The sequence below is a fragment of the Larus michahellis genome, chromosome 4 (genome assembly GCF_964199755.1).
Source record: "Larus michahellis chromosome 4, bLarMic1.1, whole genome shotgun sequence".
NCBI lineage: Eukaryota > Metazoa > Chordata > Aves > Charadriiformes > Laridae > Larus > Larus michahellis.
In genome coordinates this window covers 42,149,467-42,166,028 of record NC_133899.1, presented here as the reverse complement: position 1 = coordinate 42,166,028, position 16,562 = coordinate 42,149,467, and the positions used below count along the sequence as shown (strand labels likewise).

General features: G+C 38.2%; 1 protein-coding gene across 3 annotated transcripts in view; it reads right to left on the bottom strand.

Annotated features, from left to right (window-relative positions):
• Window positions 1-2,625: 2,625 nt before the first annotated feature.
• Window positions 2,626-16,562, bottom strand: part of WDHD1 (WD repeat and HMG-box DNA binding protein 1) — a 29,251-nt gene continuing 15,314 nt past the window's right edge. For 2 of the 3 annotated variants that reach the window (XM_074584250.1, XM_074584251.1), the window contains 13 exons: window positions 15,651-15,892; window positions 15,036-15,173; window positions 14,201-14,357; window positions 12,154-12,268; window positions 10,755-10,886; window positions 10,176-10,393; window positions 8,305-8,435; window positions 7,286-7,342; window positions 6,356-6,399; window positions 6,042-6,197; window positions 5,507-5,640; window positions 4,192-4,327; window positions 2,626-3,582 (listed from right to left, as the gene is read on the bottom strand). In XM_074584250.1, the coding sequence (XP_074440351.1) occupies window positions 3,382-3,582; window positions 4,192-4,327; window positions 5,507-5,640; window positions 6,042-6,197; window positions 6,356-6,399; window positions 7,286-7,342; window positions 8,305-8,435; window positions 10,176-10,393; window positions 10,755-10,886; window positions 12,154-12,268; window positions 14,201-14,357; window positions 15,036-15,173; window positions 15,651-15,892 (1,861 nt within the window). In that variant the 3' untranslated portion in view covers window positions 2,626-3,381. The remainder of the gene's footprint in view (window positions 3,583-4,191; window positions 4,328-5,506; window positions 5,641-6,041; window positions 6,198-6,355; window positions 6,400-7,285; window positions 7,343-8,304; window positions 8,436-10,175; window positions 10,394-10,754; window positions 10,887-12,153; window positions 12,269-14,200; window positions 14,358-15,035; window positions 15,174-15,650; window positions 15,893-16,562) is intronic. The other variant, XM_074584252.1, reaches the window with a different exon arrangement.

Below are 16,562 nucleotides of genomic sequence, written 5' to 3'. Positions count from 1 at the left end.
TTATAACCAACAGTTATTAGTTTTCTAGTCAGGGAATGCAATGCCAAAGCAGCCATGGGAACCTCACCTTAGGTGGATGCAAATCCTCAGTGAGGGACACAGCAGAAGCCCTGGAGAACCGATGGGTCCCTAACCAACACCAGCGGAGCTATCCCGAGGATGGATCAGGTTTGCCGTGGAAACTGGAGACACAGAACATCCCCAGAAGCCAAGAGGAGACATCTTGCTTCCCTGATGGAAACAAGTATCTTAATTAGAGTTGCATTGACACAAAATATTCGCCATCGCACTCCAGTACTAAATGCTTGTGATAAAGTTGTCGGTCGTTGTGCTGTAAATAAATCTTCTAATCTGACCCCTACCTACACTGAAAACAACAACAAAACCAGTTAAAACTCCCAGTACGAAAGACAGCAATCAGCATTATACAGTTTCCTTGAAAACAGCGACTGATCTGTGCTGTGTACCACATGTACTGGGCATCCTCACCAGAGGCTGCTTGTCACCAGGACTTAAAGCACAGTGAAAGAAAACTCCAAATCCGAAATTGCCACTTCAGTGAAATTCTATTATATTATTTAGGGAGCATCTTAAAAAAAAAAACCAAACAAAAAACACAAAAAAACCAACCCAAACATAAACCAAAAACAGCTAGTAGAGAATTAACTGTTTTTACTTGAAAATCCATTCCACATTTTCTGTTCATTTTTGTTTTGGCATTTCATTTCCACACGAATTGGAAGTTATACTTAGTGCTGTCCTGCCGGTGCTTTTGCTGGATGAGCGTGCCCCGTTCCCAGCTGGCTCAGTGCAGCTTCCTGGGAGGCTCCAGGTGATGGAGGGTGTATTTGTTGCTCTGCCCGGAGCTTGGTAATAGAGCAAACTCCATCTTTGATGAAAGAAACGTAACAGCAGCCTAGTGGGAGATGATCCCCCCGGCATAAAAGCAGCCAAGTACTAACTTCCATTATCTTGATAGCCCCTGTTGGCTGCTTATTTTATTGCTGCGGACAGCAGCAACTGTTTCATAATTAAAAATCACTGCTGTAATCACCATCAGAGCCATGCAGCTCCAATGCAAAATTTCAAATCTGATTTTGGAAGCACTTTTGCTGCCTCTAACCAGCCGTGGGGGTAGCAGTGAGACACAGCCTGTGACCCCAAGGCTGCAGACATTGGGTCTGATGAAACCCAAAGCGTTACACAGCAGAAATTGAGCCAGGAGAAAAGGAAACAGGAACTGGGGAGCTGCAGGATGGAGCCTGATGTCCCCAGTGACTTCCAGAAAACCATCCACTAAATCCAGGAGCCTCCCTTTCAACAGACCTTTGGCGTGTTTGCTCAGAAAAGGTGTGATTGCAAACATCCAGCTCTTGGAAGACTCTTGTAGAAGTTTACTTTGTATGTTTCCTCCCTCCTACAGGAGCCAAAAGGACTTTGGATGCTTTGTGGGACCTAGCTGTTTGCAGCAGTGGCTACCTGGTGTAGAACAGAAACTGTACTAGAGGTATAATGATCTTGCTCATGTAATTTTACAGCCTTTACATAGGAGCCCTGAGGAGTCACTCAAAAAGTGTGTTTACTTACTGCAGAGGGTGATGACTTCTCACGTTTGGCCTGCAGAAAGGGTGCCTGACAAGCAGCTCAGCTCGACTATGGATAACACGTACGTAGATGAAAGGAAAGCCCATTCGTTCGCACCAGCCCATCTCCCCGCGCCACAGTCAAAATGCTCAACTCGTCATCAGAACAGCCTAGTCTAGCAGAAAGAAAACATTACACAGCTCACCAAGCCCAGAGTGATTTTCCTATCTGGATGTTTTTCTTACCCATGCAATCCCATTTTTCTCCAACACGCACAAATGTGGAAATACACTTTACTGCCCCAAAATAAATTCCACTCTCTGATACAATAGTTTCTTCCCAAAGAATGTAGAAAATCACTATAATATGCCACTACTCTCCTGAATTTATTGCACTATGTTAATACAGCAAATGAATTATTACTTATGTTAATTATTACTTGCTGTCTACTATCAGCATTAAACAAATAAAAATTGTAACAATATGTAAGAACTGTGGATTAAAAAAATTTAAATTGACAGGTGTTCAGGTCTTTCTCTATTTACCAGCCCTGGTTGACATCGTGACCCCCATTCTCCACATACAGTGAAAAGAGGAGCTGGTTTCCTCCAAAATGGAATATAACAATTTCTTAAAAAGTCTAGCAAAACACCTACACTAAGATTTAGTGGCTTTTACAGAAATCTCACTGAATCTTCAATCTATAGATTTCAATGTTAAAAATGTATTCTAAACAGAGAGTCGTTTGCTTTTGCAGTAATAATGTGAAGAGAAATGAAGAATTGAAAAAGAAAATGATGAAAGGATGTGCAAACCCAGGAAAAATGCCCTAAATTAGAACTCTTCAGTCTCAGTTGTCATGCTAAAGAGTTAAATTATTTTACCTTATCTTAAAAAAAAGTTTCAAAATTTGATTTTGCTTCAAATACGTTTATTAGCCATACTGCCTTTTCTCCAGAGAAGGTAAATCCAACTGCCTTATGACTCGTAGGTAGAAGTCTGTTTACTTCAATTATAAAAATTGCAAAGGAGACCACCACCTTAAAACAAAGAAACATTCACATTTTATTTTTAAAAACAAACATTACATAAAAGAGTATAGAGATTTTTCAAGTTCCGGACCCTGCTGAGGCACCGACTGGGAAAGTACACTTGCACACAGTCTGGAATGGCTCATTTTTGCACACCTGACGTTCCTAATTCAGCTTCTTGTCCTGGTTTTCTCTCCCTGCCCGTATAAGGCTGGTCTCTGCCACTGTCACAGCCACGGATGTTGAAATGTAGCTGAACATCAGCGCCACCTTAAACTATTTTCCCCTCATTCCCATTTCCTTGACCATCTTTCTCTTACCAGCATTTGCAGTAGGCGAAAGGAGTGGTAGAGGAGCCATTACTTTGATTCTCTAAAACCGTAGGACAGTTTTTGTACAAAGTTTATCCTCCCCAGAATGACTAATCTGTATTTAGCATCAAATATTACAAGTATCGAGGCACACAGTTACACAACACTGTGTGGAACTCTGCTTCTAGGTAACAGGTCCGTTAGTAGTATTTTTGCTATCGAGCTTTACACCGGTAACTTGAAAAAGATCAGGAGAGTAGATTCAGCATTTCTGAATTGTCAATTGATAAGAATTGATAATTCAATAAAAAGAATTGATAATAAAATACTTTCTAAAAGGCTATTTGGAGCAAGGCACTCTTTTTGCCGCTGCTCTTTGAGGACAGCAGCAAATTTCTCAATACAGAGCCACCTAACGTCTTCAGAAAACATACGCTGAGAAGGTACCACGTTACTTAGCTTTGCTTGAACGCAAAAGCTGACAATCTGACATTTGTAGATTGATCTAAAGGTTTCGTTTTTTTGGATAAATTTGAGTCCTCCGATTTTTGCTCCTGATTCTTTTTCACTTCATCTTCATCAGCTGCGGGACGCTTTCGCTTTTTATCTTCTGTTAAATCATTGACTGTTCCTCCTTTTGCTTTCTCAGTCCACACCTTTGAAGAAAGTACATCATTAAACAGGAAACTACAGATTAGGCCACAAAACTCACCACTTTATTTTATATACCTTCTTTCTCTGATTATAAAGAAGCACTAAAATAATTCCTGTTAAGAACTAATAAGGATCAAGTTAGGAACAATTTCCTCACTTTCCTTTTATGTAACAGCATTCTCCTTCAAAACTATACTTCTTTTGAGCCTGTATATGAAATTGAACCTCTTAATTGTCTTTGTGGACAAATAAGAATCCCAAAAGACTTTAGAACAAATTTAAGCCCCAATGAATTAAGTCTGGCTATGTCACTTTTAAGTCTTTCCCTTCTCTTTTGTTATTTCTTCATTGATTGATAATCAATAATATTGATTATTTCTTCTCATATGGCCAACTTTGGAAAAGCTGCTTTCTGCTATTACTTATTATACAGATAGTTTATATTTTTGTAAAGTATGAGTCATAGATCATGGCCCAATTCAAAACCGAAGTCCATGAAGATGAAGAGCAGTGGAATTTAAAGAAAAAATTCCTAGCCAACAATAACCAAGGGATTCCATGGGGGGAAAAAATTCTCAAAAAAACCCCAGAATTCAAGAATGCTTTCTTACCATTCTTTCTTCGGACGACAGCATTCTAAACCGACTCATGCCTTCTTTTATTACTTCTGCTTCATTCAGATCAGGATTATCTGTCAAAATGTTTGCTCTGTTCTCTTCTAGCCACATCTGGAATCCTGTCTTTGGCCTAAAACCAGCACACAAAAACTGTCTGTTTAAGAAGGTTATAGGAAAACCGTATTCCCCAAACCAACATTTCTAAACAACACCTAACCGGATTTTTCTTCTTGAAAGAAGAGACATACATGTAGTCAGCAGTTTGCTTTCTCCTATTGCAGTATGCTTAAAGAACATGCTGACAAGGCAAGACTAAGTCAAGCATTTTTATTAAAACTGTGATATATATGGAGATTAACATTTCAATTTTAGAATGACAAAGCGTAATGGTTCTCTGCCTTTCTGACAGGGTCCCATCAACCTAAAAATAGCGCATATATATTAGCATTTTTCAGCTAATCCTTTTCACAAGTCTCCTTGCCACTTGTTTTAGAACATTATCTGTAAAGGTTAATGAAAAGAATGCTAGTCCAAATGAATAATAATTACCTTCATCTTCCTCAGTTAAATGAAGTCTAAATGAAACATGATTATAATAATGCAAATTTCATGAGGACTGGGATTGTTAGAAAATACATCTGCTCCAGAGGAACAGGACAGATTAGAGTCTTAGCTAGGAAGAGACACACTCCTTAGGTGATGTCAGTTTTTTGTTTGTTTGCTCTTGTAAAAAAACACTAAAAAAAAAGATCTTTTTAAAAAACACTAAAAGCTTTTACACTTTCACATAAAACCCTTAGCTTTTTGGCCTCCTTTGAGATTTGCTAGAGAAGTTTAAACTTTAAGTATTTCCTATACCTGGAACTGGCACAGCTGCATGGTTTCATTTATCATTCAAAGGTCATTACCAGATGCATAAGCAGTATCAAGGCAAAAATCTTTGCTTAGAGCCCCAAAATTACATTTTCCGTTGTTCATTTATTATTCACTCACACATGTATTTGTCTCAGTCTAATGTGAAACTTTTACTTTGAATAACACTGCCATGCACACTGGGAGAGATTTAATGAACAGAGTGTTTTTCTCTGTTCTTTCACTGGCAATTTAACCGATGGTTTTACACAGGTTTGTTTGATAATATGCACAGTATAAGCAACAGTTTACTACATTTCTGAAGCGAGTTCACAAACACGACAACTTGATGTTATGCTACTTCAGCCAGTCCAACATCTTCAGAAACAAAATAGTTTTTGGACTTGCTATTCTATAAAAATTAGAATATGGCATTGACATGCAAGTGTCCACTCACCTTCTGTTTTCAGTGTTCTCCTGTGCAGTGACTTTGACATCATGGGACTCGTTTCCCGCGTTTTCTTCTCTTTCTTCCACTGTTTTTTCACTAGAGTTAGATGTACGAGGCTGGAAGAAGGAGGCTGCTGAAGCCTACAGAAATTGAGTTTTAAAAAAAAAAAAAAAAAAGAAAAAAAAAGGTAAGAACACATCACTCTCAGACAAATGGTACCATGTAGCCTAACAAAACCCAAGCCTTTCCTAAAGGCATAATCATCACTTCCATCAATATAGCATCTAAGCCATCCAATTTCAGCACAGTAGACGTTTAGTAAACACCACTCAAAACAAAAGCACAAGATTCAGTACAGAATGTAATTTCTGCAACTGAGAACTTACTGTGCTCTTTTATGTGCTTTTATAGTTTCTGCAGTATGCTTAAATGAACTTTGCCATCTAAAGTGCTTTACTCAATCAACTTTGATAAAAGCTGGTAAAATTCAATTTACTGTTCTTTGCTCACTGAAACAACATAAAAAGCCTAGAAACATTACCTGCTTGGACTTGGGTTTGGGAATCAGAGGCTTTATAACTGGAGGGTTCTGCTTGTTTACGGCTCGATTGCTAGACAAAGTTTTCTTTGAGTATTTGCTCATAGTGTCTAGAACATTCACTGAGGGGACCACTGGGTCCCTTTTGTTAGATGACACCTAGCAAAACAAATAAATAGACATTTTATTTATTTTCCGTCATATTCCCCTCCTCTGTCCCTCCAAGATACTTGTCATAGTTACATTGTAAACTTTAGATATAATAATCTCTTGTAATTTTCAGAACACTGCAATCAAACCTGCTGCAAAATTCTTACCTTAAAGGGATTCACTCGTCCTTGGCTGCTTGATGCAATTACAGCTATTTAATAGGAAAGCAAAAAGAATGTAAAAATGTGTGCGCGTGTGTACACACTCACATATATCAAAATCTATGAAGCAATGCGCACATTTTAGATGAGCAAATGAAACAACATTAGCCTCATTTCCAAAGAACAAGGCTAACGCTCACGTTCTGTGCTTCAGCCTCTGTTCATTGAAAATTGAAGAGGAGAACAAAATCAAAGGCATCAACTATTCCACACTAAAGAAAAGAAGTTCCCACCAGGCTTGAAAGCGGTTAGATAAAGAGAAAGACACTTTAATAGCCACATGAAAATTATACTACACATGCTCAGCTATTATTAGTCATCAGAAATCCCACACAGGACCAACGGCTTTAAATACAAATCCACAGGAAGACCCAGTACTTCCTCCACTCCCAAATCCGTTTCCACTCTGATTATTCTTGCTGGAGGGTTGGCAGCAGGGAAGAAGCAAGAAGCAGCAAGAGGTCGCATTCTGCTCCTGCCTGCTCGAACTCACAGTTCTACAGCAGGGTCACTAACTCCGCCTTGTAAGTGCAACCAATAAATGTGCCTGTGATTAGTAAAACAAATCAATTGATCATTGTTCTCATTTTCCCCCTGTCCCAAAGAATGCCTTCATGGCATAGCGAGGCACACAACTGATTCAGCATTTGGCACAGCTGAGGCAATCAGCATGGTGCTATGGAACATCACCAGGTAATGAAGATATCAACAGGCACAGGGAACCTCTTAAAAATGTGAGAACCACAATCAGTGCAAGTTACCACTTGACAACACCGTTATGCTCTAAATTTTAGTAGTAATGGGAGAACAGAGGATAAAAACAGGAGTGGGTGTTGTGCAGCATGACATCCTGGAATAAAATGGAGATCTACTCACCAGGCTTCGGAGTAGTCACCTCCGCTGAAGTGACTCCTTTGGAGAAAGGATTTGGCCCTTCAAAACAAAGAAAGAGGCACATATTTAAGTGCAATAAATCATAATAACTTGTTAAAAAACAAAACCCCAAACATACAAGCCAGTAAAGCAATCTATATTTTAAAGCATGATTCTCATTTTCAAGTTGTACATACACTTTTACAAAACCATCTATTATCTTTACCTAGATTTAACTTAAAGAGTTGTATACATATTCCCTAAACCTTAAATTTATTCCTAAAATGTGCCCATCCAACTACTTGTCTATTAGTTCAACTCATGCAAGATCTGAGCTGAAACCAAAGTAACTGTTTCACAAGGCAACCCGATCCATTAGAAATAGTTTAAGACAACAAGAAAACTGCACGGTCCCTCAGATGGTTACTAGGCACAAGGCAGAAGCGAGCTGTGGCACAGCAGATGACATACACTAAACCTGTTTCATCACAGCGACTGCAGGCACAGGCTGGAATCTGCACCTGCTCACTCAGGTGGGCACTACCACTCATCTCCCACATGGAATTCCAGGTAACGGAAAGCTCAGAGGCAGGAGTTGCTGCATGTCACCCCGTTATTCCCGCTGCACAGTCTTTCACATGTCAATACCCCAATGAGACAGATCAGAAACTACCAGACACGCTCTAACTACGTAGCAGAAAACCCAGTCCCTGATACAGTTGCAGAGTTTCAAAACTCAGTGAAACAAATGGGATTATTTTCTATTTACATAAATGGCTTCTAAATAAAACCTCTTGTAGCTCACTTGCAGTGCCCCTTGACAGGTGGTGTGCCTGTCTTTCCTAAATTGTATGTCAAAAGAACAAAACAAAAGACAGAAAACCCCGTTGTTTACATAGTCCCATAGACTGCCGAGTTATCCAAACTAAAATTATCTGGGAATTTTCCAGAATTCCTTTTTAAATCTGTGAAAGACACGTATAGATAACTTCCAGCCTATTCAGAGAATATATTTTTCTTACTCTGTTTATGCACTTCTGATGTTTCTTCTGCTTCCTCACAGGCATCAGTTTCCTCTGCATCTTCCATTTCTTGGTCCCACTGAACATTTCTGACTGGCAGCTGACCCCATTCCATAGCAGAGTTTCTGTAACTAAATGGAAGGAATTGATCAGAAAGGAAGTGCTCACCACATTCAGAAGGAAAACATCAACAAAGGAAGGCTAACTAACTTAGCTAATTTAGGAAATAAGAAAAATAACACTTAGCATTTATTTGCATTATACCTCTGATTAAACTGTGATGGTTACTAAAAATAAAATCAAGATTCATTAACCACTTCAGTTCACCTTGAAACACGAAGTGCAGTCACCTGAAGTGGTACTCAGGTAGTTTTAAGACCACACATGGTTACGAAACTGCCCAAAAGGCACACTCAGCTGAAAGTACATGCACTGGCTTCAAACAGCTCCACACAGCAGAGCGAGAACCCGAACAGAAACAGGAAGCTTTGACCACCTTCAGAGCACATCACTATTGTTGCCAGAACACTTCTCTGCAAATATAAATGCAAACATAAAGCATCTTCTGTAATCTTTATTTAAACACACATACCTCCAATACCATAAATACTACCAGATTGCTTTTCTGCATAAATGAATAAATACACAGGTGGTAACATGGATGCATATTTTCAGTCTGAAGTTTAAGAAGCGAGTTTTAATGTTTAATCTGAGAACTCTCTAAATTCCCAGTAGAGTAGTATGTACATTCCTTGCATTTCCCTCCTAATCTTTGCTGATGACTAAAATCTGTGTATACATAAACACAAGGTTCATTTCTTTCAACCAGAATGTCGGTATTAGTTCAATCTGGCGGTAAGAACAATACAATGTTTGTGATGAACTTTAACCCTCAGAGTGGATGAAGCCACAGACATGGGATTACAGCTTCCATGAATGTTCCAGAAGAACAAGGTAGAGCGTTTAAGAAAGGAATTTTAGATGTGCAGACTAATAAGGGAAAGGCTACAAATAAGTTCAGGGACTTACCACTTCCTCTTACTTAAATAAATTCCCAACTTCATACATAAAATTGCTATAGGAAGACATTGCTTCTGACAAAACGCTATGACATTTTTTCTGCAGGATCAGATTGGTGGTTAGCAACTACTCTTAACAGCTGTACCATCCAGAGGCCAAGCAAGAACACAGCTCTTCTGTATGGTCTATTTTTTTAAAAAACACATACATCTTTTGCCTCATCACGCTTTACAAAGTGGGTGCAGGTGGGAGAGGAAAGGTAGACAGCACAGGTATGGAGAGGTGGGGAAATGCATGGCAAACCTGTAGTATTTCCATAGTTTTGAAGAGCTAGGATTAATTGGGAGGGAATAAGACTAAAAAGGATAAACTGGGATGGGACACTGAAAGAGGGGAGGGCTGGAGAAAGATAGAAGGATTTTAAGATAGGTGTGGAATTAAATGAGATAGAAAGACTGAGACAAAGAGAAAAAAAAGTAAGTTGGAGTCAAAAAACCAAACCCGCACAAGCTATGGAAAGGAAAATTAAGAAAAAAAAAGAAAGAAAAAATTTTAATCAGAGCAACTTGGTATTGAGTCTGCTTTGCCTCTGAAGCTGTTGAACACAGACATACAGTAAGCAAGGAGAGGAGATCCCTTCGTGTTAGTCTCCTGGTACTAATGAGTCCTCACAAGATAGCAACAAAAATGTACTATTTTGTATGTACAATTTATAAGTAGAGCAACACAAACTGTTACTTCATAAAAAATACATTGCAAACTATGGTCCAGAAAAGTCCATCAACTGGACCAAAATGTTAATAGATCATTAAAAATGTTCCCAGGCTTTTAATCACAGAAATTTGTGTTACCCGGCGTTCAAGTGCTTTCGGAAATCCTCTTCCTCCTCTTCATCTTCCAGTGCTGTTGCCAACTCACTTGCTTTTTCTACAGCCATTTCACTAAGTCGCTGAGCTAAATTTAGTTTTCGAGAGCGAGAAGCATACTTGATAGCTAAATTCACAACGTTTTGTGTCATGAGGTCAGCAAGTTCCACACAACGAAATTCGCGCTCCAGTTTACAAGAAAGCTGAAAGCAAAGAAGCCATGAGAGTTACACGCTTCACAGTTGCAGAGCTCACTCAAGACTCTAGGACCAGAATGTTATGGTCCTGGTGGAATGAATGAAAAAAGACAAACCACCAACAATCATGAGCTGTATAGCAAAGAAAAAGCTCTTTTTTTTTCCTTCTTCCTCCCACCCTTCATACTGATAAGCAATAACAAAATACTGATAAGGGGCTACTTTTACCGTAGCCTGTGGACTAGCTGGATTGCCAGTCACTAGCCAGACTTCTAATAAAAGGAATCACATCAAAATTACATCAAAAGCCATCGACTCAAAACAAAGTCTCCAGGACTCTTTCTGATTTTTATTTATTTGTACTTACGGCAAACAGCTTCATTAAAAGTTCTTGCTGTTCTTTCACTGACTGACTGTTAGCATTTTCATCAAGCTCGTAGCCATTTTTTGATAAGTAATCCACATGGTTGTGAAATACAACAGAACGCCAGTACTGCTCCTGAAAAAGAGAGAAAGACGTGTGCTGGAGGTTAGAAGGGAGAAAAACAGCCCACAACTTACTGCCTACCAATTTACAACGTATTTTATTAATTTATTCTTAAATGTTCATCTTATAATACAGGTGAGGGGCAGACAATTCTCTTTAAAAGCCAGTGCCTACTGAGGAAAAAACAGAGCACACTAACAACCATCCATATAAGAACTAATCCAAACAGACGCCATATACATTAGATTCCATTTATATTGCAGGCTTTCAACAGGATGAGACCTACATGTTCATCAGTGTGCTACCAGGACAGACAATTCTAGAAGTTGTTGATTATTTTATCATATAATTTCTGTCCCATAGCAAATTGGAAGTATTCCAGAAAACCTCAGTAATCATCATCTGTGGGACAGGTAAACAGAAAATATAACTCTTGTTGTTCAGGGAAGTACTAGTATGGCTATTATACCAGCTAGCTCTGTTACAAAATAATTACAAAAACTTACTCAAAACCAGTATGTTTTCATCGGATGTACTGGAATAATCTGTTTCTGTTTATTATTGAAACTTTTCACACTTCTATCAAAGAGAATAAATTTCAAATAGCATTAAACTGTCTCTAAGGTTGAGGTTAGAATTTTATGTTCATTTCTATTTTGTGCACTACAGCTGAACTCCACAAGATTGAAATATTTAAACATATAAAAAATAGAAGAAAAAAATACAGATATTCTTCTAGAAGTTCTCCACAGGTACATCTTGCTTCAACTAGCCTCTACCTTAAGAAAATAAGTGAAGGCTGAAGGCCTATGTTTCCAGAATGATTATATGAATTGGAGCATTTAGTACATCTTTCAAAAAAAAGACCTTCCAGAAATTTAGTTATTCCAAAAATATTAAAACCCAGGTACTTTCAAAAGGGTCTTGATTAAGATCCCAAAATGTGGTGCTTCCTAGAACATTAATCACGACCCACTAAAAAATTAAAAAAGAGAGGGACATAAAGCTTTCACTGGTCAGAAATAGGTCATGTGTAAATACAACCTTGCATCAGCTCTAACAGCTTTATTTTGTATTCTTCTAGAAAGAGTTGTGAACCAAAGCAAACTGGAAAAGTTATACAAAACACTGAACCCAAATAACCTCCTTAGCCACATGTCTTACTCAGAGTTTCTGCTACCCTCTCTTTCATAGTAGAGATGATTAATAGGAATCTCGTATAATCCCTACTACGGGAACATCTGAGACTATCAGCTGTGGACTCAACACCATTCCATACCTCCATCTGTCCCTTTTCTGTTGTAACTTGACAGTAAGGAAGTTTAAAAGATAATATTGCCACAGCAGGTCGTGGTAGCGTAGGAGGGAATCGGGATCCTTTACAAGGAATACACCTGTGCAAGGGAAACAACAAAAACACAGACAATCCTCATCACCTACAGTCACCAGTTGTTCTACATCTAAGTCATGTCTCCTAAGAAGCAAGATACTTTAAGAGGATTTGTTCTTTAAAAAGTAGTAATTAAATTACTGACTTCAATATAGCAACATGTAAGATTGCATTATAAAGGGTTATTTCTACATTGCAACCAATAAAACATTTTAAAACCAGCAAAGCACATGCTGCTCTTGGTCACACCAGAAACTCCAAATATGGCACATAACAGATGCAGATCTCTATGTCACACAACACACGATTCAACAGCTACTACAAAATGTAAATGCAATTTATTAAAATCAGAAACTACTGAACAAAAACACTGGAAAAGAGCAGGCACGTCTACCATTTATTTTGATAAGGGGTTTTGGACGTCATGAGGAGAGTGCTGTGTTCAGACACACACAGGAAAAAAAAAAAAAGGAAAAATTAAAAAAAAAGAGGGGTGAAACAGATAAGTATGCACTAAAAAGCACAGGCTTACTGTTTTATTATATTTAAATTAGTACTTTCTGGTAACAATCACTTAAGCAAAACGTTGATTGAGGAAGAGCTGTATTTCCAGCAGCACCAATGCAGCATTGACAAAAGTGTCTGGTTCTATAAGCTACTGTTTCCGGCACGAGAAAAAAAATAAAAGAACAGGAAGCATTAGTGTTCTGGGTATCTCCGTTAATTAAGGCATATGGTGTTTCTGCAACAACCCTCCCCCCTTCTTATCTTTAATATGCTAGGGTTTTTTAATAAAATGTTCTTTGCAACTCAGAGAGCAACACTCACTCTCTTGGAGTAAAGGAAAAAACTCCTGATGACAGACTCACAGTTGACCATTCCATCAACATGATGCGTCCTGCACATTTTTGATTAATTTTGATCAATTAACGTTAAGTAATGATTTGGAGGAAGGAACAGACAGCGAACTGACATTTACCAGTGATAGCAAATTATTTCCCTTATTACAAAATAAACAGAGGATTACAAAGAACATCACGTAAATTAAAAAAAAAAAAAAAAAAAGAAGCCTCCCACCAACCTCTATAATTGTGCGTGACTAGCAAAGTGAAAAAGGCTAAATTTCAGTAAAATATGTGAGCTGATGGATTCTGCCCTGGTAGGAAAAGGGCACAGATCACCAAATAAAGAGGACTACAAACAAAACTTAGTAACTAAAGGTCCAGGATGCTTGTTACAATAAAGAGAAACAGAGTTATTTAGACATCACCATTAGCACATTTTATAAAGTAACGGCTAACTCTCAGCTAAATATTTGAGCAATTTTACATACAAAATCATTCTTCGTTGCCACAGTCTAAATATTAATCTAATAACAGACAGCTTTGATTTATCTATGCCTAATGATGTAGATTAGTTACAGGATTGGATTCTTCTCAAAGGGACAGAAGTGGAAAAGGTAGCTAAGCGAAAACACAAACACCCAAAGAACCCCAAACAAAAAAAGCCAACACCCAAACAAAAAATGACCCCAACACCCAAAAACCCCAAACAAACCCAAACCCTCAAAACCCATCAACAGCAGCAGAAGATTCCTAACAGCAACGGTAACTTTTTCGTAGGTTTCTCTAACAAAATTCAGTCTTATGAATGTGTCTGCATCAGAGATGTGATTTCATATCAAAGTGCACAGGACTGCTAGCCAAGACAAAAAGTCAATTAGTCAGCTACACATTATAAAACTCTAATGAATTTGTTCAAAACCCATTTAGTAATGAAACACCCATGCAGAAGTCAATTTATTAACTAGATCATTTACTGTGCACATTTACTAGCCACCTGTTTTAGTAAAAGTTGTTTCCAGTGTCTCACAGTAAGAAGTGCTCTATAAATTAAAACCAAGACAAACAAAGCATTTCCTTGTGAAATATCTGACCTGAGCTGCTGGGGATTTTCGTGGATGCCAACTACCCAATAATGATCAAATTTTCCTTTGCAATGCTCTCTCGTGTTACACACTGGAATCCAAGTATTCCCAAGTCCTCGGTTCAACATCCGCACAATTCCCTCAGAATCCACGTAACACGGGGTACCTGTTTGTTACAAACAAAAACAATTATTCTGACAGGCAACTGATTACAATGTGAGTAAGTCTGAACTAGTGGATACAGCTGGGAAACAACGGTTTGCATTATCTCAAATAGGACATCCCACCCAAACAGTACAACCTACAGGGAAAAACTAGTTTCCTTAGAAAGATGCGCCACCTTCTGACAGTCAACACTACTGCTAGTTAACCGACCCAAGTTCAAATTTAAAACATTTTCTGAAGAAATAAAATTAATTCTACTTGGGTAGATTCCCAAAGAAAACTAGCTATTTTACAATTATTTTTTCTAGCTATCATAAAAAGTTCTCCCAAGCTACCAACTTTTTCGAGGGTGCTTTGCCAAGATAGTTGAACGTGCATATTACAGTGTACTAATGCAGTTTATTTCTTTTTGCTGAGCAGGGCAACCAATCAGGAAAACAAGTTATGATAACATTCGAGTGTATTCTATTCACACAGGAAACATATTAAACATTTCTGATAAATATACTGAAAGAATATCAAAACAGAAGTTTGTTCAGCACTGAGGAGATTGAAAAAAAAAAGAGTCTAAATCCCAAGATCACCATTGCTAAAAGGGTATTAATTAGCCAAACTCTCCTCCAAAATTCCCCTGATAGCATTGAGATTGGTCAATGTCACTCATGCAGGTATTTCATACCTTCTGCGGAGAATCCAACCCATACCAAATAGGATTTCTTTGTAAGAGAAAGAGGGTCTCCATGCAAAATTTGTTTTTTCTTTTTTCCTAGCTCCATCAGCTGTACTCCGAGGCACTGGTCCCCATCAAACCCAGTACCTGGGAAGAAGTCATTCAATGACTATGTTAGAAAGCAAAAGAATTATCTTGTCTCTTAGCTAAATATAAGATTTGAATCAAAAGACAACTCTAATGCAGGGTTATCCATGAATACCACTGTCAGACAGTGACTATTTGTCATTTTGGACGTACAAAGCATGTATAACAACTACTTCCTTAATTTCCTACAGTAATTCATTCTGGCACATCTGAAACCCAAGTTTAATCTATTATTATCACTGTTATAAAATCCTCCCCTTCCCCACAGCTTAATCTAGGCATCCCAATACAAAATGTAGGCTTTGCTGTCAGAAGTCAAAGATCCGTGGGTTGTGACAGTAAAAGCATCATCAAGAAGAGAAGAAGAAAACAACATTTCTGGTGATCACATACAAATTAACCAGTGTTTGAAGCCAGTAACAGACAAGGATTGAAAACATAACCCCAGTTCAAAAAAGACAAAAGGGAGAAAACTACCTCTATGATAAATAATCATCAACTGCTCTCCATGTCCTGCCATAGAGACCACGGGACCTGGGAGACTGAAGATCTCTTTCTGAACTCCTCCAACTGTAAACACACGAACCAGCAAGGCACTGGTGGCACAAGCAGCCCAGCCTTGACCCAGACAGATGGCCTCAATGTCTTCGTCCTTTGGCATATCTACTGTCCACTCCTTGTTTGCATCCCAGGAGCTAAAATGAATGCAGTGGAGCTTGCTAAAGCGGAGACGAAGAACAATAGTCAAATATCTCAACATGAAGAAAAATACAACATCTGAAAATAGACCAATATGTTACATGTTTATCAGAGACCTGGAATCTGTGATGGTCATAGAAAGGAACTAGTAACTACAAGTGGTCATTTGCAAAGGTGTTTACTCTTACTATTCAAGAGCTGACGAGCCAGCTCAACCTCCAGCACTGTAGATTTAGAGCCTCTAAAGCCTGACACAGAGACAGTTTAGAGGTCAGAGGGGAGAATTTTTAGACGGAAACAGGTAAGCGTCCTGCTTAATTAACATTAATAAGAACTGAAAGTGCTCGGTATCCCTGAATATCAGCCGTCATTACAAGTCTGTCATATTATGATATCTTTCAAAAGGAAAAAAATTAGGAACTTCAGTTTTGCCATCTTAATAATTGAAAACTGCCCGTGACCAATTCACAGACACTGTGGCTTTTGATAGATTACCCACTTCCATTAAGAAAAAAAATTGAAATTTTCGGAGTCAGACAACCACTACATACAAATAATACTTTCAAGGTAAAGGGTGCATTTCAGCTTATCACAATGCTGTATGTGTGAAAGTAAGAAGAAAGTTCTTTCTTCAAGATATTTCCAGAGAAACTGACAATAAAATATTGTTGTTATTGTTCTTAAATGCAA